General features: G+C 50.4%; 1 protein-coding gene across 1 annotated transcript in view; it reads left to right on the top strand.

The window, feature by feature from the left end:
* The first annotated feature begins 2,283 nt into the window (after window positions 1–2,283).
* Window positions 2,284–23,897, top strand: part of LOC144826369 (uncharacterized) — a 377,712-nt gene continuing 356,098 nt past the window's right edge. Inside the window, exons 1-2 of the mRNA XM_078684697.1 lie at window positions 2,284–2,352; window positions 22,186–22,405. Coding sequence (XP_078540823.1) covers window positions 22,241–22,405 — 165 coding nt within the window. The 5' untranslated portion in view covers window positions 2,284–2,352; window positions 22,186–22,240. The remainder of the gene's footprint in view (window positions 2,353–22,185; window positions 22,406–23,897) is intronic.

Here is a 23,897-nt window from a genome sequence, read left to right as displayed (position 1 = left end):
CTCCACACTGTTTTCCTTTTCTTTCCCCATTGGGTCTTCCTTTTATACCCCATCCTTACTGGCGCTCATCATCATCTTCTTTCTCCCCACTACCTGCACTGCTCACTTGTGTCATTGTTGTTACCTTCTCACCCCTTTCCTCTTCATCTTCTAGGCTCTCCCATCATTTCAGTCCATTCACACCCACTCTTCGAGATCCCCTCATCTGGTTCTTCTTTTCTCCTCCAACTTCTCATTATTTCTCTCCCTGGTGATTCCCCTTCATCTCTTAAAAAACGGTTTTTGCATATAGTGTTTACGACTGCAGATACGTCTTTTCATATCAACATCAACAACAGATTTAACAATGCACATTTTGAGTATAATAAAGGGCTCTGCAGTGACCACAAGGTGACATGTTGTGCAATAAAAAACTTGTCCTCTGATTACATACTAACTGAAAGTTACTATAAGTAATGAGTCACAGTGTTTTGATCCCAGAAAGACGAGAGGCCAAGTAGGCCCTGTTAAGATTTTAGTTGGTAACTTGTTTGCTGAGGAGCACAGAATGCAATATTTATCTTATGCACAACACTGACTTCTTATTATGAAATGCACCACTGCATACCTTTGTAAACTGGTTAGAGGCTTCGTTTTTTTCTGGTTCCGGACAGTACCCCCAGGGCCTATTCTGTACAATTGAAATGTACATTTACTGCTGTAGTGTGAGAAGGCATTTCATGAAAAGGAATATAAAGTAGGGTTGTCAAAACAAAAATGCCAGCCATATGTTGTTTAAAGACACTGAAAGACCCCGTCTTGACCCTAAATAGGGTTATAAATAAAAATTTATGTATTCATTTGTAAAGGGACTTTTCTGTCTTTGTTCCCTTTAATTATCAGTCATGGATCATTCAGGCAGCCCTAGAACACAATTCAAAGTGTTTTCTATTTATATTTGCTGTTCAAAGTATTCACAGATGAGTGCTGAATCTAGGGCCAGATGTAGGTAAATACATTTTACCGACTCATAAATACCGAATTTTACCGATTCGGTATTTATGAATCGGTAAAATATAAGGAGGGAGATGTAGGTAAATCCAGATGTGGATTTACCGAATCTGTAAAAGTCGGTATTTACCGATTCGGTAAATACCGACCAGTCATGCCCATTCATTCCTATGGGCTTTGAAGCCCATAGGAATGAATGGGCATTACCGATTCGGTATTTACCGAATCGGTAAATACCGAATTTCACAAGGGTGCAGGGGGTGTCACTTTGACACCCTCTAGCACCCCCAAAACAGGTTTGGGTGCCATGTGGCAGGCAGACCTGCCCTAAGGGCAGGTCTGCCTGTCATATGGCACAGGTGTGCATGCACACATGTGCATGCACACCGGAATCGGTATTTTACCATCAAATTGAATTTGATGGTAAAATACCGATTCGGTAAGGCTTGTGGGACTCAGAAGAGTCCCACCTACATATCAAATTTACCGAATCGGTAAAAATACCGATTCGGTATTTTACAGAATCGGTAAATTTACCGATCGGTAAATTTACCGATTCTGTAAAAATATGCCCCCTACATCTCAAATTCCATTTACCGGTCGGTAACGGCCGAATTCGGCCGTTACCGACCGGTAAATGCCTACCTACATCTGGCCCCTAGTGCTTTAGGTGATGTTTATTTTTGTCCTGCAGGGGTAAATACTAGATTTCTGGGAGGTAGGGCAAAGTGGTAGGTGGTGGGCCGAGCCACTGGGGGGAGGGGTTGTGGGGGGGAGTCGCCATATGCTTTGCAGGGGGGCTCCCTCAAGTTACGCCACTGTCTCTAGCCTGCTCGTACAATGCCAGGAGCTCTGAAGCAGGTGTGCAGCATACATCATGTAGAATTGAGCTTTCAGGTCGACTGCAAAGGCATGAGTCGACAGGAAACAAAAACCTTAAATGTAACGACTGAAAAGATCCCATCTTTGTCATTATTTTAATTTTATTTTACTGTTTACACATAAGAATCGTAATCACATGGTGTATATACAACACAAGGGTAGGCACAATAAATAAGGCTTGTCTCCTAAAGCACAGGTCTTGGGTGCGGTTCTGCTGCCACCTAGTGTTTATTTTCAGCCCTGCACCATGACAAGTTGGCATCAGGCATGGATCACCCAGGCAACTCAGCGACCAATCCCAGGCCGGGCCTCTGCGACTCTGCAAAACTTTGAAGACTTTTGAGGGCGACAGAGGGGCCCTCGGAGTTGGAGGGCTTTGGTTTTAGAGGGACCCCCGGGGTCGCCAGTCTTCACATGCAGAATCAAAGGATAGCAACCCCAGCTGCCGGATGCCAGGAGCCCGGATGTAGCGCCTCGCAGGTATGTGGAGGGAGAGAGAGGGGTCTTCTGTTGAGCTCCACAACTCCGTTCACCCGCCCCCACTCCCCCTCCCCACCACTGTGGAGTTCTGCGTCTATTCCGGCTTGTTTCTAGTTTGAATCTCATCAGGGGATGAGTTAACATTGGAATAATGTGCACATCAGCTAAGTCTTCCAAGGTGCGGGCGGGAGTCTCACAGCGCTGATGGGCATGTTGTACGCACCGGAGTAGCGTGCTACTCGCCAAGAGAGCGCTTCAACACCCCATTAGGGGTAGCAAGCGCTTTATAAATGCAAACCTTCCTTCCTCTTCTACCCTCCGCTATCATTCAGAATCCAAAACAATGACTAATATATCATCCACCACTCAAATTACTTTCATATTTCACTATACTTGCAATTTACATATCTTGCACCCACAGCAATCCGGCTTCCGCCCCGGCCATTCCACAGAAACCGCTCTGATTGAGTTGTCTGACACCATCAAGTTCCTGCAAGATGAGGGCAGGCAGGCTGTCCTCATCTTGCTCGACCTAACCGCGGCCTTCGACACCATCTCTCATGCTATTCTTATCAATAGGATGCGTGAGATTGGTGTCTCGGGCTCCGCGCTTGCTTGGATAATTTCATTTCTGTCCAACCGCTCTCAAACGGTTTCCTTAGGCCCTTATCTTTCCGGCGAACGCCCCATTACCTCAGGTGTGCCTCAGGGTTCTATCTTGAGCCCTCTCTTTTTTAATGTATACATGGCCCCCCTCCTTACGTTGATTGAGTCACATGGGATTCTAGTGACATCCTATGCTGACGACACTCAACTCGTCGTCACTATTGACAAAAGAATCCCTGACGCTGCCATCAGATTCCAAAACTGCCTGTCAGAAGTCTTCTCCTGGCTCAACCTGAATCATCTGAAATGTAACAGCGCCAAAACCGAAATAATACCCCTCGGTAAAGGTACACTCTTTTCCCCTAAAGAGTGGTGGCCCCAAAATTCCGAAGCACCACCTAGCGCGGTTGTGTCAGCCCGCAATCTGGGAGTTCAATTCGATGCTTCCCTCAGCTTCGATGAACATGTGCGTATCACCGCAGGGCGCTGCTTCAGCTTAATCAGGCAACTAAAGAAATTCTTTAATTTTTTGCCCATTTTAGCCAGGAAATCAGTCGCGGTTGCGCTCATCCTTTCCCGGCTGGATTATTGTAATGGCCTCCTAGCAGGCATTAAGAAGTCCTCACTAAAAAAATTACAAACTGTTCAACACGCAGCGGCCAGGCTCGTCCTGAAACTCCCCCGTAGGTCTTCGGCCACTGCAGCCCTTAACGCACTCCATTGGCTGCCCCTCCACAAGAGAATCTTGTTTAAGCTTTTAGTCACCGTCTTCAAAGCTAACAAGTGTACGGGTCCAGCTTACCTAATCAAGCGCTTTCAGCGTTATACTCCAACTCGCTGCTTGAGGTCATCAGGCGCTAATTTCATCTCTGAACCCCGAATCAAATTAAAAACAAAGGGTGGAAAGACCTTTTCATTCCTTGCTGTTAGGGCATGGAATCGCCTCCCCCCTAATCTTAGGCATGCCCCCTCAGAAAGCCTTTTCAGGAAATACCTGAAGACATGGATTTACTCTCAATCTGACTCCTCAGTTCTCGCAGCTATCTGATCCATGCTATCCAAGTAGATCTGCTGTGGGCCTAGCGCCAAGATGCTCCTTCCGGAGCGAAAGTAGCGCTTTACAAAAAACCAATAAATATCAAATATCAAATACTAATTCACCATGAGCTTCTCACCGAAAAAAGCGCTTCAATACCCCATCAGGGGTAACAAGCGCTATATAAATGCAAACCTTTTTCCCTCGTCTATCCCTCCGTTATCCTTCTGAATCCAAATAACTGACTAATATAATCAATCAATCAATCATGCCATTTGTATAGCGCACTACTCACCCGGGAGGGTCTCAAGGCGCTTGGGGGAGGGGTATGCTACTGCTCGAACAGCCAGGTCTTGAGTTGTTTCCTGAAGGCGAGATGGTCCTGGGTCAGCCAAAGGTGGATGGGGAGAGAGTTCCAAGTCTTGGCAGCCAGGTAAGAGAAGGATCTTCCTCCGGCGGTGGCTCTTCGGATGCGTGGTACGGCTGCGAGGGCGAGGCTGGTGGACCGTAGCTGGCGGGTGGGCATGTAGAAGGTCAGGCGGTCATTGAGGTACTTGGGGCCCAGGTCGTGGAGAGACTTGTGTGCGTGGGTGAGGAGCCGGAACGTGATCCTCTTGTCGACGGGGAGCCAGTGCAGGTTCCTCAGGTGGCTGGAGATGTGGCTGCGTCGGGGGACATCCAGGATGAGTCGGGCGGAGGCGTTCTGGATGCGCTGGAGTCTTTTCTGTAGCTTGGCTGTGGTTCCGGCGTAGAGGGCGTTTCCGTAGTCCAGTCGGCTGGTGACGAGTGCCTGGGTGACAGTCTTCCTGGTCTCGGTCGGGATCCAGCGGAAGATCTTGCGAAGCATACGCAGGGTGTTGAAGCACGATGAGGAGGCGGCGTTGACTTGTCTGGTCATCGAGAGGGAGGGGTCCAGGATGAAGCCCAGGTTGCGTGCGTTGTCGGTTGGCTTGGGTGCAGTGCCCAGGGCTGGGGGCCACCAGGAGTCGTCCCAGGCGGAGGGCGAAGATCCCAGGATGAGGACTTCCGTCTTGTCCAAGTTCAGTTTCAGGCGGCTGTCCTTCATCCACTCGGCGACGTCTTTCTTCCCTTCGTGTAGGCAGGTTCTGGCGGTGTCGGGGTCTCTGGTGAGGGAGAGGATCAGCTGGGTGTCGTCGGCGTAAGAGATGATGTTGAGGTTGTGCTGGCGTGCGATGGCTGAGAGAGGTTTCATGTAGATGTTGAAGAGGGTGGGGCTGAGTGAAGATCCTTGCGGGTCGCCGCAGATGACTTCGGTGGCCTCGGAGCGAAACGGGGGGAGGCGGACTCTTTGTGTTCTTCCGGCGAGGAACGAAATGATCCACTCCAGTGCCTTCTCTTGGATACCGATGTTGCTGAGGCGCTGGACTAGGGTGCGGTGGCAGACCGTGTCGAACGCAGCGGAGAGGTCCAGGAGGATGAGGGCCACTGTTTCCCCTTTGTCGAGCAGGGTCTGGATGTCGTCGGTGGCTGCGATGAGGGCGGTCTCGGTGCTGTGGTTGGCTCTGAAGCCGGACTGCGAGGGGTCGAGGGATCCGTTCATCTCGATGAAGGCGGTCAGCTGTCTGTTGACGATCTTCTCGATGACTTTAGCAGGAAAAGGGAGGAGCCAGATGGGGCGGAAGTTTTTGAGATCGGTGGTGTCCGCTGTAGGTTTCTTCAGGAGGGCGCTGATCTCGGCGTGCTTCCAGCTCTCCGGGAAGGTGGCGGTGTTGAAGGAGGCGTTGATGATGTTCCGGAGTTGGGGTGCGATGGTGGAGTCGGCCTTGTTGAAGACGTGGTGTGGGCAGGGGTCGGTCGGTGATCCGGAGTGGATGGTGTTCATCGTGTGTGGTCCAGGTGCGAAGGGTGGCGGTGGGGGGCGTTGGTTCGACGGTTGGGTGCGTGGGTGGGGCGCCGAAGCTGTTGTGGATGTCGGCGATCTTGCGGTGGAAGAACGAGGCGAGGGAGTCGCAGAGGTCTTGTGACGGAGTGATGTCGTTGGTGCCGGTGCTGGGGTTGGAGAACTCCTTGACGATAGTGAAGAGCTCTTTGCTGTCGTGGGCGTTGTAGTCCAGTCGTTCCTTCAGGGATTTCTTCTTGGTGGTGCGGATGAGCTGGTGGTGCTTGCGGGTAGCGTGTTTGAGGGCGGTCATGTTGTCGTGGTCCGGTCGAGGAGCCAGGCTTTCTCGAGGGTGCGGCAGGTCTTCTTGGAGTCCTTGAGGTCGTCGGTGAACCAGGATGCCTTCTTGCTTCTGGGTCTGCTGGGAGGGTTCTTTAGTGGCGCAAGGTCGTCGGCGCAGGCGGTCAGTCACTGTGTGAAGTTGCGGGCTGCTTCGTTGGGGTCCGTTGTGTTGGCGGGTGGGCTCTGGCTGAGGGAGGTGGTGAGCTGGTCTGCGGTGATCTTGCTCTAATTCCTGTGAGGTACCTGTTGCGGGTGGTGGTGGGTCGTGGATCTTTTGAAGCTGAAGTGGACGCAGCTCTGGTCGGTCCAGTGGAGTCCGGTGGCGTGGCTGAAGGTGATGTACTTGCTGGAAGAGAAGACGGGATCAAGCGTGTGGCCGGCGTAGTGGGTGGGGGTGTTGACCAGTTGCTTGAGTCCGAGGTTGGCGAGGTTTTCCAGCAGGGCGGTGGTGTTGCGGTCCTTGTTGTTCTCCAGGTGGAAGTTGAGGTCCCCGAGGAGGATGTAGTCAGTGGAGGGGAGGGCGTGCGGGCTGATGAAGTCTGTGATGTCTTCGCTGAATTGTGTGCGTGGTCCCGGGGGTCTGTAGACGAGGGTGCCTCTGAGGGTCGTCTTAGGGTCGGTGTGAATCTGGAAGTGGAGATGTTCGGCTGCGGCGAAGGAGTCGTTGGCGTCGGTCGTGATGCGGATGGTGTTCCTGTGGACGATGGCGATGCCACCTCCGGTCTGGTTGATGCGGTCCCTCCTGATGATCTTGTACCCGTCCGGGATGGCGATGGCGATGTCGGGTGCAGAGGAGGCGTTCATCCAGGTTTCCGTGAGGAAGGCGACGTCCGGTGATGTAGCGTCGAGGAGGTTCCAGAGTTCCACGGCGTGTCTGTGGACGGAGCAGGTGTTGATCAGGATGCACTTGAGGTGGTTGCTGCTGGTGTTTGTCTTGGCGGGTATCATCCACCACTCAAATTACTTTCATATTTGACTACACTAACTCAACACTAATCCTTTTTGGGTTCCGGAGTAGTGTGCTACTCGACGAAAAAGTGCTTTGATGCCTCGTCAGGGGTAGTACGCGCTATATAAATTACAAATACAATTACCAATGATTGGTGAAGGTGAGGTGGGTCCGAAACCTTCTGAGTGGTGGTGGAAGGAGGTACAGGTTTGATTTTATGTTAGTAGACCGTAGACGCTCAACGCCCATAGGGCTAAAAGGGCTTAACCCCCACCCATCCCCCAAACGCCCAGTCGTGTGTCTCAGCCCTTGTCTGCTGCAGACTGAATACTGGCTATTTGTTGTTGAAATAGCCTGCAAAGGCACTTGACACTAAATAGGGGTATAACTAAATTCTGTCTTTGTTACCTTTAATTATTAGACATTATAATCCAAATTTGTAAATAACACAATCACCCATAAGGGTCTCTGGGCGCTGGGGCCGTTGGTAAGATTAAGCGAGCTATTTCCCAGAGTCACATGGTGCTGGGCTAATCTGCAGCTAGTGCCGGGGATCGAACCGTGATCCCCAGATTCCGGAGTCAGTCGTCCTAGCCACGGCGCCACACCTCTTCCACCGGATGCATTCATGGATCATTAAAGCAGCCCTAGAACACATTTAAAAGTGCTTTCTATTTTATGTTTGAGGTATGCAGAAATAAGTGCAAAAACTACCGGCTTTAGACAATTTTGCTTATTTTTGTACCAGCTGAGACATCAAAATACTTGGCTGGTAATCCTAACCACGAGAGTAAACGTTTGCTCCAGGATCAGCACATTGTTAATTTCCTCCACCCTCGATCCCGAGTGATGTCATCATAGCATGCTATTGAGGGCTGGCATAGGGTTTCAGGTATGTTAAATTATTGCGGAGTGTTGAGTAACTCCAAGTGTCTGGGAATGCACCCTGCATTCAGACAACCCATTTCTCATTCTCGACCTTCACTTTCACGCTCACCCTGTACTCACAGCGAGCACACTGCTCACCATATACTCAGGCATTCACCCTCTTACCCCTGCGACTGCTGCAGGTAAAAGCGGTGGCACCTGTTGGGGTTGGGGTAGGGTGGGGGGTGGGGGTTGGAGAGACGACCACAAGGGAAAATTGAATGAGTAATTAACTTTCCCTCTTGGTGTTCTCTTGAAATCCCCCCAGATGGCTCCACCTCTCTTACCTGCATCGGCCGCGGCTGCCCTCCTCCTACCCTGCACTCACACGAGCACACCACTCACCCTGCATGCACATGGCACTCCAGTCATCTGTTGCTTTCACCACTCACCCTACACTCACACCGATCACACTGCTCACCATGTACTCACACTGCTCACCATGCACTCACGCTGTTACCCTGCACTCACGCTGTTCATCCTCTTCTTACCCTGTGTTCACAGAAGCTCTCGGCTCACCCTGCACTCACAGCAACCTCACTGCACTCATGCCACTCGCCCTGAACTCACGCCGTTCTCTCCCCACTTATCCTGCATTTACATGAGCACACTGCTGTGGCAGTTAGAGCTCATCGTAAAGCAGCATGGAGGGTTAATGTGCCTGCTGCAAAGAAGGTGTACCATGCAGATAACAGAACTGAGTGTGAGTGAACTATGAATAGAACTATAAAAAATGGGATGTACGTCCGAGAGAGGCTGTGGAGAGATGAGGGGCACTGTTGGAGATTGGTGGTGATGAAATTCATGGAGAAGGAGGTCATGGGGGAGGGAGCACCAGAAAAGACTGTCAGACCGGGCGAAACCAGCACTAAAGCTGTCCCTGGCTGGGAAAGTTACCCCCCCCACCCCGAAGTTCGGGTCTAGTTATGCTCCTGGTAGGTCAGGGAATGAAGTGGGCGAGTGTTTTAGTCTGGAATAAGCAAGGCATGGTTTTAGACCCCAAACAACGTGTTGACGCCACTCCCTGTCTTCACAAGACACTGTGTTTGGAGTCCTGTCTTTCATCTGATGGCCCAGTGCACTTTGGTTGCTGTAGTCTTTGATGGCCAAGTGCACTCTGGTTGCTGTAGTCTTTGATGGCCCAGTGCACTCTGGTTGCTGTAGTCTTTGATGGCCCAGTGCACTCTGGTTGCTGTAGTCTTTGATGGACCAGTGCACTCTGGTTGCTGTAGTCTTTGATGGCCCGGTGCACTCTGGTTGCTGTAGTCTTTGATGGCCCAGTGCACTCTGGTTGTTGTAGTCTTTGATGGCCCAGTGCACTCTGGTTGCTGTAGTCTTTGATGGCATCGAAGAACTATTAGACTAACGCACCTGATAGCAATGATGGTGTTAGTTGAGGCTTAGAAGAAACACGAGTGAGGTGGCCTTCCTACCAAACCAGCCGCACCTCACAGGGCCCAGAGGAAAGCAGATGCAGCCTCCCACCAAAGTGTTCACCCTTCAAAGCCTCTAAGTTTGAATGACAGTGGAGTCTGGCCTGCTCCTAGTTTTAGGGAGGCTGGGGAGGGGCTGCTCTGTGAACCCCCTTCCTGCACCATTAGGGTGTGTCCCCCCTCCTGCACCACAAGGGTGTGTGTGTCCCCTCCTGCACCACAAGGGTGTGTGTGTCCCCTCTTGCACCACAAGGGTGTGTGTGTCCCCTTCTGACCCACAAGGGTGAGTGTGTCTCCTCTTGCACCACAAGGGTGTGTGTCCCCTTCTACACCACAAGAGTGTGTCTCCCCCTCCTGCACCACAAGGGTGTGTGTGTCCCCTTCTGCCCCACAAGGGTGTGTGTGTCCCCTTCTGCCCCACAAGGGTGAGTGTGTCCCCTCTTGCACCACAAGGGTGTGTGTGTCCCCTTCTACACCACAAGGGCGTGTCTCCCCCTCCTGCACCACAAGGGTGTGTGTCCCCTCCTGCACCACAAGGGTGTGTGTCCCCTCCTGCACCACAAGGGTGTGTGTCCCTCCTGCACCACAAGGGTGCGTGTGTCCATCCTGCTCCGAAAGGGTGCGTGAGTCCTTCCTGATCCAAAAGGGTGCATGTGTCCCCTCCTGCACCACAAGGGGGTGTGTCCCCCCTCTCCTACACCACAAGGTGTAGATTTGTCCGCTGCCTTCGACACGGTGTCACATGAGATTCTTCTCGGCCGTTTGCGGGAGGTGGGTATAGGGGGTGTGGCGCTGTCCTGGGTGGAGAGTTTTTTCACAGGCCGCTCACAAGGTGTCAGATTGGGCTCCCTTCAATCCATCTCTAGGGAGCTCACCAAGGGGGTGCCACAAGGCTCATGTCTAAGCCCTACACTATTTAATGTGTATGTGGCCCCCTTGGCTGACATTGTGAGAGAATATGGGTTCACCCCGGTGTCCTATGCTGACGACACGCAGCTTCTGTTCCCTTCTTAGTCCCTCACCCCAGCAATAATAAAATCTTTTGCGGATGGTATGAGGGCGGTTTCTAACTGGATGGCTATAAATTGCCTTCAGTGTAATGTAGGCAAAACAAAGGTGATGTTATTTGGAGAGGCCCCACTTTTGTGGTCCCCTGAATGGTGGCCTCTAGATCTTGGGCCAGTGCCGAGTCCAAAACAGACCGTAAAAAATCTTGGCGTGCGTCTGGATCAGGCACTGGTGCTCAAAGAACATGCTAATCAAGTCGCTGGTTTGTGTTTCCACACCATCGGACTTCTGCGACGCGTTTTCCCATTCTTGCCTGATTACCATCGGAAGACTTTGGTCCAAACCCTGGTGGTCAGTAGACTGGACTACTGCAATGGTTTGTTCTCCTCAGCCAATGAGGAACAACTAAATCGTTTGCAGGTGGTCCAGAATACTGCGGCAAGACTGGTGCTTAACGCCCTGCCCAGGACTCCTTCCCGCCCGCTTTTGGACAGCCTTCACTGGCTGCCTGTTCGGCAGCAGGTTAAATACAAAATCTGCTGTACCATACATAAATGTCTCTTCGGGTCAGGCCCAAAGTATTTAACGGATAAGTTCACCCCCTATAGTCCTGGACGTTCCCTACGATCAAGCAATCAGCAGTTGCTTCAGGTTCCCAGGATTAGGAGGGCAAGACAGGGAGGACGCGCCCTCTCCCACAAAGGTCCCATTCTTTGGAATTCACTTCCACTTACTTTAAAGATTAATTCCAATTTTCAATCCTTTAAGAAGTCCCTTAAAACCTATCTATATACGACCTCCTAATTTGCTGGTAGTTAAATTTTTCAGTTATTAGTCTAACATCTGTTCAAACGCGCAAGCGCGGAGATACCCCTTTGGGGGTCGAATCCTGCGCTATATAAGAAAATAAATAAAAATAAATAAATAAGGGTGCATGTGTCCCTCCTGCACCACAAGGGTGTGTTACCCCCTTCTTACTCCACAAGACACACTGCTCAATCTTCTTGGGCCAGTCACCTTAGCTCCCTGTATGTGACCTTTGTATTTTAGGGGAAGAAGGCAGGTTTTGGAGTAATCTTCCATCACATAACCATCCCAAACACACCGACACTAGTGGAAGGTTTATTACCTGTTTTACTAAATGAATTAAACAAAACAAAAAGAAGTGCGCGCACATGTGGTGCGTTATATAGAGTGAATGCTGCTGCCAGCTGCCTGTCTGGGCAGCTTTGGTTGATTTAAGGGTCGGTCGGTGGCCCTGGCTGAGCCAAACTCGTGCGTAAAAGTCACCGTGAGCGTGCGCTGCTGTTTGTGTAGAAATTGTTACTTTCACATACAATATTGTATTTTCTCCAAATCGCTATTCACGCCTTCTGAGAAATGCAAGCCTGGCATGCCCGCGGGCACATCCCTGTACGTTCATGGTTACTGGGCCAATGTTCTGCCTATGTGTGGAAATAGCGTCCCTCGCTGCTGCTATGTGTCCCCCCGACACACAGCAGACTTCAGAAGTTGCTGCCTGGTCACCCCGTCGGGTCATTAGAAGGTATAAACAGCTGCATGTTGGGGTCATCGATGAAGGCCTCTTTACTCACCCCCTAATGAAACGCCCCAGATCACCCCTTCCCCCCCTTTCAGAGGAGGCGGGCTATCTCTAGGGGCACGGGGGCTTTCAAGGGGCGACTGTCACGAGATTTGAGTGGAAATTTTATGATCAGTCCGAGTTGTGACTGACTCTGACCCAGCCTCATCAGCATCTAAGGTCCCAGGTGACATGCGCAACTGAATGCTCCAGCTCCAGTGGGCGGTCAGAGGCTCTGGCTTGTTCTGAACTCTACTGATCATCTTGTGGAAGTGATGCCCTAGCGCCAAGTGAAGGCACCACTGTTTCTAGGAGCCCCTCCTGTAGTGTAGTTCCTATATTCCTAATAGGCTCTGCGCATTGGAATAATATATCCTATAGATTAGACGTAGGACTGAGGTCGACTAGGTCTCTATCGAATATATTAGACTTAATTGTGAGTGCCAGCTAGCTCAGAGGTCACTAGAAACTTTCTCGAATAAACAAGAAGGGATTAGTTTCTCACAACTGCATCAACATGACAACTTTGTTTCCCCAAGAATAGAACGTATCTTCAGAGTCGTGGAAACAATAGATAGATATTTTACTCAGTTAATCGTGCATGGTTTGTTTCTGGAGAGGTGCAGAGAAATAGAGAGATGGGCGTTTTCAATAAAAAGGTTTATTGAACAGTCTTCTTTCTCATGCAGAGGAAATGAACTGCTACAATCGTAATACAGGCTGCAAAGTATAATGCGTATAGCGAGAATAGTATTATAAAATAATACTGTAAAAGCATTGTATAAGAATACATACTGTAAAAACAGGTCAAGGACAACCAATATTTGCCCGGCGGTATCGCCTCTTTAACCCACAAAATATTAATCAATGAAGAGGCAGGCGCTGGAGACTGGAAGGCAGGAAACAAGGTTTATTCTCTCCGGAGGAGAACACATCAGTTCAGACAGCCAGTATCGTCACGAGGTGCTCTAACCGCATCTCTGAGGCCTGGCCTCTTATACACATTTTTATGATCTTTATTGCAGGTAACACATTCTTGCAATGCTTTGAAGTATGAAAGGACATCCTCGGAATCTCCCTTTCAGGCCCGTTCCCACACACATTTACAGTTGAAGTCCCCACCCCGGTCACAATAGGTGATGATTATCGCGCAGCTGGACATTCCGCCGATTCACGGAATGTGTGGGGTTGATCGGATATCATAGGGTGGGGGCTTTGACCAATTCGAGGGTCCTTTAATGAGGGAAGCTTCCTACTGTACGGGGGGGGGGCAATAAACAGTATCCGCAGGGCCAGGTGGCGGCCTGGGAACGAGGAAGACAAACGGGCACGCAGGAAAAGGGGGTTTGTATCAAAGGGCCTGGGACCATGAAAGGAATGAAGGGAGGTGTCGCGCTGGGGACAGGATGGGGTTCTGAGGCAGAGCTGCGCTGAAGAGGGGTTTATGACCCAAGGCATGTAAGAGCGGGGGGTGGCCAGTGCGTGGGGGGCTTGTGAGGGCGAAGGGCTGTGCTGGGGGCCAGTGGCGTGCAGAGGGTGGTTCTGATCGAGGCACCTAAAATGGCGGGTGCGCACGACAAAAAGTGTGGCATCAGGGGAAAAGGCAAGATGGCGCAGATAATGTTTACCAAACCGTACTAATTTTCCACAGTCCTCCCTTTAACATTCCCAAGACATCTTGCTGGCCTATTTCCTATCCATGTCTACTGTGGCGGTCATAAGTAAAGAAGTAGGAACCCAGGTGAAGGAGCTATAAACATTACATTTAAAATCTTTCGTCTTAGGAGGCGGGTCTATCGATAAGCTCGTTTGCAGGAAAGTCATAGTAATGCAATATCGGACAAAAACGATTCTGTAGTGAGAGCGTTGAGTACATTTCATAGATGCTTATAGTCATTCGGAATGTGAACTGATAGGTTATTACATATGTAAGTTCTTTTCGCATTCGGTTGGAGCACAATCAATACAATGGTGGCTAGGAGAGAAATGAGACGTAGTAAAAGCGATAATCAGGGGTGTCATTGTTCGAAGGGGAAGTTCTATTGTCATGGACCATTATTAGTGAGTTCTCAGCATTCTTTGTCGTCTTCTGTTGGGACTGTGGAGCACCGGCGGTGGAGCTATGTGTCCAGCTCTATTCTAGGTCCCGCGTTGCAGGGCATGACCTTTTCCTCGCTTTCCTGGTCAAAAAGGTCCTTTTCGCCCTGTGTCCTTTTGAGTCGATTGTCAACGAGTTCAGGTGGAAGAAGGGGGGGTGTGAGTAGTCCTTAGGGTAGGTCGGAGGAAAAGGGGATGGAGCAGGGCCAGATCGGGAACAGACCAGGGGGACGGAAAATTTTAGGTAGGCGGGCCCATGACCGAGTTCAGAGAGCGGGGACTTTTCCGCACATGTTGATCGTTGAGCAGGGGCATCAGGTCAGCCCTTTCCTCTCATTTTGTCGGAAACAGTGCCTCGTCCTGCGACTCCTTACTGTTGCGGTCTCGCCTTGGCCAATGTCGCAGATGAATCCACGATCTGTAGTCAGGCCGCGTGCTCCCACATCCGGTCTCTCTCTCCTCCGACAGTGGTACCCTTAAATGAGTTTGAAAAGACAGTCTTTAGAGAATTGGCAGAGGAAGGTAATCACATAAGTCTATTTCTCTCCCAGCTCCAAGCAAATGAGAAACATTCGTTACATTGGGGTTCACAACCAACATATAAATAATTGATGATGGGCTTGCTGGATTTCCTATAACTTTCCTTCGTAACTATTTCTTTGGAGTTTGTTGGTGTTACATTCATTGTCGTGGTACGAGATCTGGTACCTATTCATTGCATTTTGTTTATTACAGTAACGTCAGTTCTTCTGGCAGAGACCCACTTTCCTAGTACGAGCCTTACGAAGCTATACCGTTCTCCAGGGCTTTATATTTTTTCGAAAAAGTGCAACGTGCTATCACCATGGTCTGATAGGTATCTTTCTGAGGAACGAACATAGGCTAAACAATTTTCCATTCTATCAATGCATCCTACCTTTCAGCTAAACATTTTCTTTCAACAGGGTTCATTGCAACAATTTCTTCATTTCGGTCTAATCTTAACTTTGCAAACATCATTCTAATTCCTACATAGCCTCTTACAACCTGACTACTTCATTAAAAACCGGGGTCTTATGGAAAACAACTAGGAACATAGCAAACTGTGGTGAGGGACTATCGTCTTGCTTTGTGTCATGAGGGCGTTATCTAGCAGAAGGTCACAGTTCAGTTGGTAAGCGTTCAGTGACATTTCTCGAATTCTAAACTCGGTAGCTTGCTCATCACCAAATCATTTCTAGGAACAACGGCTGGCCTGTGTTAGTCGTAAGTCGACCCATCTCTTACAACCGGGGGTGAGGGACATTTTTAAAACTCTCGTCCGGGGCAGCTGATACAAAACTGAGGGCGTTCTGGGAAGATGGGGATGTTTCGATCACTTTTACTGTTTGGGTATTGAGACAATTCGGGACGGGGAAGGTCGCGTTATCTGAGGCATTTTTTTTTTATCATAGAAGCCACTGACATGTAGTTCCCTTATTACGGGTCAGATTAGGGAACCTCAGTCATCTTACCTGTCCTTTCCTTTTTGGCCAATTCTAGGTTTCATCAATATTTAGCAGAAAGGAGAGGTAGTGACACGGCATCAAGGTGATTTTATTTAAGACAAATTTTGTGCAAATACTTGCGGTATTTGGAGCCAATTGGGTGGTGCACCAGGGGTGGCGGTTTGCCAATTAGGTGCTAGTCGTTCGGAAGAGTGAGAGTGTGGAGGAGAGAGAGAGAGAGAGAGAGAGAGAGAGAGAGAGAGAGAGAGAGAGAGAGAGAGAGAGAGAGAGAGAGAGAGAGAGAGAGAGAGAAAGAGAGAGAGAGAGAGAGAGAGATGTGCAACAATAGGCTAAATAGTACACGTGCGACATGGGGAGTGGCCGTGTATTAAGATAGGCTATTCAGCGCATTACACAACATGAGACATTACGGGTCTGTGTTAGAATTTCGAAAGCATGCAGTTTGGGACGGACGAGCATTAGGCCGGGTACAGGGGACATGCATTGAGTAAAAGGCACCCTTGTGTCGCACTTCTCGCACTCTCGGTCCTTTGACTAGTTAAATCAACGCTTCAGTCGCATAAAAACATTTTCTCATAGTTTCAGACATACGTGACATGTGCCCATTCATGCAACACGGATTAGGGGTGATCGTGTTTCATCATATCATACAACTTATTGGCTCTTTCGTTACAAGAGCAGTTTGTGGGTGTGCTTAGGTGCCACCTTGCAGCGTTAGTCCGCTTCATGTATCAGGCATGGCGAGGCTTCAGATCTTCACCATACCTCAGTCGTGATTCCAATGTAACCTGTAGAGGGAGGAAAAGAGGGAGGGGGACAACATTCGAGCATATCAAATGCATGGGCACGAAAGTCCTTTACTTACCACATACTCGTCTTATCTCCTCGGGATAGAATCCCTGGGGTCTTGGTTTCTGAAGCCTGGGGGGGGGGGGCAGTGTGTCCTTATAGGCCGGGTGTAGGGAAACGTTAAAAATCAGAGGCACTTAGTGCGAGGTATCTAGTTGGTAGATGTATCTAGCTATCGGGGTCCTGAAATCTTTTCCAACGCTGTGATGTTCTAAGGCATATCAGCTCTTCGGCCAACTCTGTTCCCTAGTACCTTTGAGTGCCGTACCTTTATAACATTCTATCATTTACACCGCTTCACTTTACCCGTCCTCAGAAGTCGAGGTCCTTCTCCATGCGTTAGTTCCCGAGCCAGTCGCATACTTGGAGGCAGAGTATCGTGTCTTAGATTCGATCCTCCATCCGGGGCTGAGCAACCATCTTCTAATAACCTTAAAAAGAGAACAAAGCAGGGTGCACAGAAAAACTCTCCCGCTGATGCCACATTTTTAAAAAAGCATCTAATACCTGTTCATAGTTTGGAAAACCTTTATTTGCCCAATCGTTCAGCATGTAGATGCGAGAGTGCAATCGTATTTGGCCGGACACGGCGATGGCTGAAGCACGTACAGTAAGGGGGGGTATTTTGCAGCATTAAAAACATTTAAAAGGGTTTATTTAGTCATTTGCAGGAAACTAAAAAGGTCTATCAATAGGTGAGGGATCAAGGGGCATTCATTTCATAATTGGAAGCACAGTCAGATTAGTTGTAATCAAATTTCCTAAATGCATACCGTGGGCGTGTGTCACAAGCGAGGTTATGTATCAGTTACAATAATATCATAATAAATCGTACATTGAAAACAACATTTTTCACGGGATCCTTTTACATGTTCGTCGAGTGAACCCTCCCTCTTTTTCGTCAAGTGTACAAAGGATCATATACATATCTCAGAACATCAAGTCTTTTTTTAGCTAAAAATACCACGAGGTGTTCGTAAGTTCTCATTGACACCGGCGCCATTTTGGGCGGGGCCGGGTTAGTCCGGAAGTAGCATCAGGGACAAAATGTTTCCCACAACCGGCGGTTGGACCAGAGTCCTTTTCGGCAGTTCAAAAAAAACTCGTGCTAACAGAAGGGGTGGCTATGTCGTGGTTATTTTTTTAGCGACCAAGGCAGTTGTTCCTCACCGGAAGCCTGCAGGGGCCGAGGGCTCCTGGGACTTTTTGTAGAATCTTCAAGGCTGTGGGGATGCTGTCGGAGGTGGGGGCTCGTGCCCCGGTGGGCAAGCGTCCGAGTTACATTGCTGGTCAAAGTTACTCTACCGGCCTAGACCCGCCTTCCAGGGGGCCCAGACGCCATTTTGAGGCCCTGCAGCAGCCGCCCTTCGTCAAGTCTGCAAGAGTGGAAGAGACCCTTTGGGGTGAAAAAAATGGAACACCGTGTCGTAGGAGCAGGACATTCGGCTAGGGTGCAGCTGTGGTGCCCCCACCTGGGGGGGCGAGGGAGACTCGTTCGCGCCGTCTCCCTCTCCCAGTGCACCCCACGCCGCCCCTTCTCACGGGCATACATGATGGCCACTCCACATCCCGTGCTCCACAAGTACACTTGAGGGCCATCGTATGTCTTGTGCTGCGCAAGTATGGCCGGCGCCATCCCATGTCCTGTGCTGCGGAAGTATGGCCGCCTGCGGTGCATGTCCTGTGCTGCGGAAGTATGGCCGCCGCGGTGTATGTCCTGTGCTGCGGAAGTATGGCCGCCGCGGTGTATGTCCTGTGCTGCGCAAGTATGGGCGCCGCCCGGCTGGAGGATTTCGGCGCCGGGTCGGGGGCTGGGAAACCTCCTATCCGGGGAGGTGGGAGAGGCTCGTCCGCGTCGCCTCTCCCTCCCAGCCCACCCTGTACCAATTTCAGCAGAGGTATTTGTGATGACCGGACCGGGGCTGGGAAACCTCCTATCCGAGGAGGTGGGAGAGGCTCGTTCGCGTCGCCTCTCCCTCCCAGCCCACCCTGTACCAATTCTTCAGCGGAGGTATTTGTGATGGCCGGACCAGGAGATACGAGGGAGGGGGTCATCTGCATCCGCTCCCTCCCTACTCGTGGCCCGGGGGACGCCACCCCACGAAGAAGAGGATGGGACGGCCATTTCATGCTGGGCCCGTGGTGCCTCCTGGACATCCCACTGGCAATCTTTTCAATCGATGGCTGTCAGCAGGCCCCGCCCCACACGTGCTGTGTGTTTCACCTTCCGGATGGGCGTGACCGGTGACCTGCGGCATTTCGGGAACTTCCGGAGTGGGGGTAGGTATTTTGTTTGGACAGGCATGTCTGGGTAATGGGGGTTGCCTATGCAGGCCTGTAATTGCTCCTTTGTTTTTTACAGAGTGGGGGGGGCAGCAGAGAGTAATCAGTCCCATTGCACTCGAAGTTTGAGTTCATTAATGGAATGTATACTAATCTGTCCGAGACTACTCTGTGTATTGTTTCTGTAGGTTATCCGAAAAGGGTGGCTTTTTTTGTGTTAGGGAACAGTAGCAGTAGTACGGGGTTCGTCACCGGGTAACTTAGAGCTAGACTGGGTTTCTCGTCTTAGCGTTGTTCGATCTATGAGGACTCAAACATGTCGCTGAAATCGGTCTGGCGAAATCTGTGCCATCGGGCATAATCAAACGTGGTGGTTCTATCTGGCCTGTCCGTGTCAGTCTGATTCATCTTTGTCTCACGCCTTTTCCCTTTCTGCCGGCCTGTTATTTCTGTCGGCCCTCTGCTCTTACCCTCGTTCAGTAGAGTCGGGCATTGGGCTTTCCAGTGCCCCGAAAATTTACAAAAAGCACATTGGTTTTGCCCTAAGTCTGGTCGTCCTGTGCGTAGTGTCGGGGGATTACTTTCGGGTCGTTGTGTCTTGGGGTTGTCCTGTCGATATATTCCTTTACCTACTCTGACTTCGTCTCTTTTCTTTCGTTGCATTGCTTCTTTGCGCCACATACCGAGACTGTCGAGCATAATAGGCGTTGTCTTATTACTACAAAGGGCTATTTCTAACGTTTCTATTTTACCAAGATCGAAGGATCCTATCAGTGGCCACTGTTTCTCTTGATTTTCTTTGGTATACCTGTGCCACAGCTTACTATAGGCTATGGTAACTAATCCATACTTTGTGAACATGTCTTTATTAGGGGTGCCTTCCAGCGGAGCTAGATGGTCCACCTCTAATAAACGGTCCGGGCTGAACCAACTACCAATCAGTGGGGAGAAGACAGACATGGCGGCTCACAACGAGGACAAAAAGTCAGCACTGCCTATCTTATCACTGCGTGCAAAGACTAGACAGAATATTTCTATTCTACGTTGTTTGCAGGCAGTGAATACCTCATGAACCAATATCATACAGTCAATAAACAATCAGTGGGGAGAATAAGTAGGCCCGCAAAAGGTCTGCGTCCTCTACCCTTTCACTATCTGCAAAGAGGAACCTGTTCTTTCCTGTTTGCAGACAGAGAATCTCCAGAAAACAATCCGCGAACAGTAGTTCGGGGTCAAAAACAATTAATCAGTGTGGGAGAGGGAAATCTCCCGAAAGTTCAAAACAATCAATCAGTGGGGGAGAAAGATAGGCACGATGGCTGCGTTACCTATCCTTCACTGTTTGCAAAGAGAGAGAGCCTATTGTTTCTCCGTTTGCAGACAGTGAATCTCCAAACAAGTCAACAAAGAGTAATACTAGTATTTTCCGATCAATTAAACAATCATTTCGCAATTCGTCGTGTTTACACGACCTTACCCGGACCGTATTGACAGTTTCTTATCTTCCGAATCCAGCGCCCGATCATCCTCTTTTCCTCGTATTCCTCGCGGCACTCCTGATGGTTCCCAGTCAGGACCGTAGATCACTCGAGAGAGGTCTGTTCGGAACCAGTGAAGTTCGGATGATCGGCTGCCAGACGAGGGTCTATTGGGCAAGAGCTCTCCCGATCGTTGCAGTCGTTCACTCTGTCGTCAGGACCTCTCCCACTGGATCCACGTGTCGCTGATGGGCCCCACGCTTGGGACGCCAATTGTAAAAACAGGTCAAGGACAACCAATATTTGCCCGGCGGTATCGCCTCTTTAACCCACAAAATATTAATCAATGAAGAGGCAGGCGCTGGAGACTGGAAGGCAGGAAACAAGGTTTATTCTCTCCGGAAGAGAACACATCAGTTCAGACAGCCAGTATCGTCACGAGGTGCTCTAACCGCATCTCTGAGGCCTGGCCTCTTATACACATTTTTATGATCTCTATTGCAGGTAACACATTCTTGCAATGCTTTGAAGTATGAAAGGACATCCTCGGAATCTCCCTTTCAGGCCCGTTCCCACACACATTTACAGTTGAAGTCCCCACCCCGGTCACAATAGGTGATGATTATCGCGCAGCTGGACATTCCGCCGATTCACGGAATGTGTGGGGTTGATCGGATATCATAGGGTGGGGGCTTTGATCAATTCGAGGGTCCTTTAATGAGGGAAGCTTCCTACTGTACGGGGGGGGGGCAATAAACAGTATCCGCAGGGCCAGGTGGCGGCCTGGGAACGAGGAAGACAAACGGGCACGCAGGAAAAGGGGGTTTGTATCAAAGGGCCTGGGACCATGAAAGGAATGAAGGGAGGTGTCGCGCTGGGGACAGGATGGGGTTCTGAGGCAGAGCTGCGCTGAAGAGGGGTTTATGACCCAAGGCATGTGAGAGCGGGGGGTGGCCAGTGCGTGGGGGGCTTGTGGGGCGAAGGGCTGTGCTGGGGGCCAGTGGCGTGCAGAGGGTGGTTCTGATCGAGGCACCTAAAATGGCGGGTGCGCACGACAAAAAGTGTGGCATCAGGGGAAAAGGCAAGATGGCGCAGATAATGTTTACCAAACCGTACTAATTTTGCACAATACATAAATAACAATGGCTAAATGTACTCAACTGGTGCTTCTAAAATGCTCCTACCCCAATGTACCTAACCTAACTCTAGTACGTGGGAAGAAGTAAGTCTGGTGTAGCATGGGTTTAGTTTCTTTGCCAAGAATCTATCCAAGATTTCTCTTAGGGTCTAATCAGCTCCATACCTTAGTTAGAACGAAGGGGGTCTGGTATCTCTCTGTCTCGGACTCGATTTCCCAACACCCCGCAAGGGGAGCTTGGAAACACTGGAGATGGATTCTCAGCGAGAGAAAGGACAGCTTCTCGATCAGTGCATCAGCTGGAGGGTCGGCTTCCTTCGGCACTTGCTGTAGCGAGCTGCATCGTGCAAGTAGATAGTCGAACTGCTCCAAACCACTGTGTGTTTTCTAGGGCAAGTGTAGGCATATTTATACCTTGAAGGTGCTGAGTTTGATGTAAAGTCGGGCATGATAACATCAGCAAAGAACCCCAAGGGAATGGCACTTTTTTGAACACTCCATGAGTTCTTGGACAAATCAATATTCAAGCAAGGGGATGTCCCTGACTGCTTAAGCCGATTTTCCAAGAAATCGTTGTGACTTTTTAGTACGGGTGGAAGTAGCCATGCCTGTATTTGGACTGCTTGGGCTATGTCTAAATATGGGCATGATTTCTATGCCTATATAAGGGCAATGTGAATTGTACCTATATAAGCGCATGAATCGGGAAAATTTCACTCAGGTCCTAAAACGCCATACAACACTCCCCCGGTCTCACTGTGCTGTTCTTTTCCCTCAGGTGCGCGGCGTGACGTTGATCCTGGGCAGTGTCCTCGGGCCCTGAAGCTCAGAAGATGCCTGCGACCATGGTTGCAAAGGCTGGAGCCCACCTTGTGCCAGGGGCCCCGGCTGCATTGGCCCCAGGAGACCGAACAGAGCGGGACCTGCTGGAGGTAGTGGAGCGTGAAGCCGAGCTGGACAGAGCCGGCAAGTGGCTGGAAGGATGGAGCCACCGAGCGGTGAGTGTGTGAGGGACAAGAGACTGTGAGTGTGTGACGGACGGGAGACAGTGAGTATGTGAAGGACAAGAGATGGTAAATGTGAGAGGTACAGGAGACGGTGAGTGTGTGAGGGACAGGAGTCAGTGAGTGTGTGAAGGACAAGGGACTGTGAGTGTGTGAAGGACAAGAGACGGTGAGTGTGTGAGGGACAGGAGACAGTGAGAGTATGAAGGACAAGAGACGGTGAGTGTGTGAGGGACAGGAGATGGTGAGTGTGTGAGGGACAGGAGACGGTGAGTGTGTGAAGGACAAGAGACGGGGAGTGTGAAAGGGACAGGAGACAGTGAGTGTGTTAAGGACAAGAGATGGTGAGTGTGTGAGGGACAGGAGACGGTGAGTGTGTGAGTGTGTGAGGGACAAGAGACGGTGAGTGTGTGTTGGACAGGAGACAGTGAGTGTGCGAGGGACAGGAGACGGTGAGTGTTTATGGGGCAGGAGACGGTGAGTATGTGAAGGACAAGAGACGGTGATGTGTGAGGGACAGGAGACGGTGAGTGTTTGAGGGATAGGAGATGGTGAGTGAGTGAAGTACAAGAGATGGTGAGTGTGTGAGGGACAGGAGACGGTGAGTGTGTGAAGGACAAGAGACGGTGAGTGTGTGAGGGACAGGAGGCAGTGAGTGTGTGAAGGACAAGACACAGTGAGTGTGTGAGGGACAGGAGACGGTGAGTGTGTGAAGGACAAGAGACGGTGAGTGTGTAAGGGACAGGAGACGGTGAGTGTGTGAGGGTCTTGAGACTGTGAGTGTGGGAAGGGACAGGAGACGGTGAGTGTGTGAGGGACAGGAGACGGTGAGTGTGTGAGGGACAGGAGACGGTGAGTGTGTAGGGGACAGGAGACGGTAAGAGTGTGAGGGACAGGAGACGGTGAGTGTTTGAGGGACAGGAGATGGTGAGTGAGTGAAGGACAAGAGAAAGTGAGTGTGTGAGGGACAGGAGACGGTGAGTGTGTGAGGGACAAGACACAGTGAGTGTGTGAGGGACAGGAGACGGTGAGTGTTTGAGGGACAGGAGATGGTGAGTGAGTGAAGGACAAGAGATGGTGAGTGTGTGAGGGACAGGAGACGGTGAGTGTGTGAGGGACAGGAGACGGTGAGTGTGTGAAGGACAAGACACAGTGAGTGTGTGAGGGACAGGAGACGGTGAGTGTGTGAAGGACAAGAGACGGTGAGTGTGTGAGGGACAGGAGACAGTGAGTGTGTGAAGGACAAGAGACGGTAAGTGTGTGAGGGACAGGAGACGGTGAGTGTTTGAGGGACAGGAGATGGTGAGTGAGTGAAGGACAAGAGAAAGTGAGTGTGTGAGGGACAGGAGACGGTGAGTGTGTGAGGGACAAGACACAGTGAGTGTGTGAGGGACAAGAGACGGTGAATGTGTGAGGGACAGGAGATGGTGAGTGTGTGAGGGACAGGACAAGGTGAGTGTGTGAGGGACAGGAGACGGTGAGTGTG

The sequence above is a fragment of the Lissotriton helveticus genome, chromosome 3_2 (assembly GCF_964261635.1).
Source record: "Lissotriton helveticus chromosome 3_2, aLisHel1.1, whole genome shotgun sequence".
Classification (NCBI taxonomy): domain Eukaryota; kingdom Metazoa; phylum Chordata; class Amphibia; order Caudata; family Salamandridae; genus Lissotriton; species Lissotriton helveticus.
The sequence above is the reverse complement of the archived record's forward strand: the minus strand, read 5'-3'. Positions and strand labels throughout refer to the sequence as shown.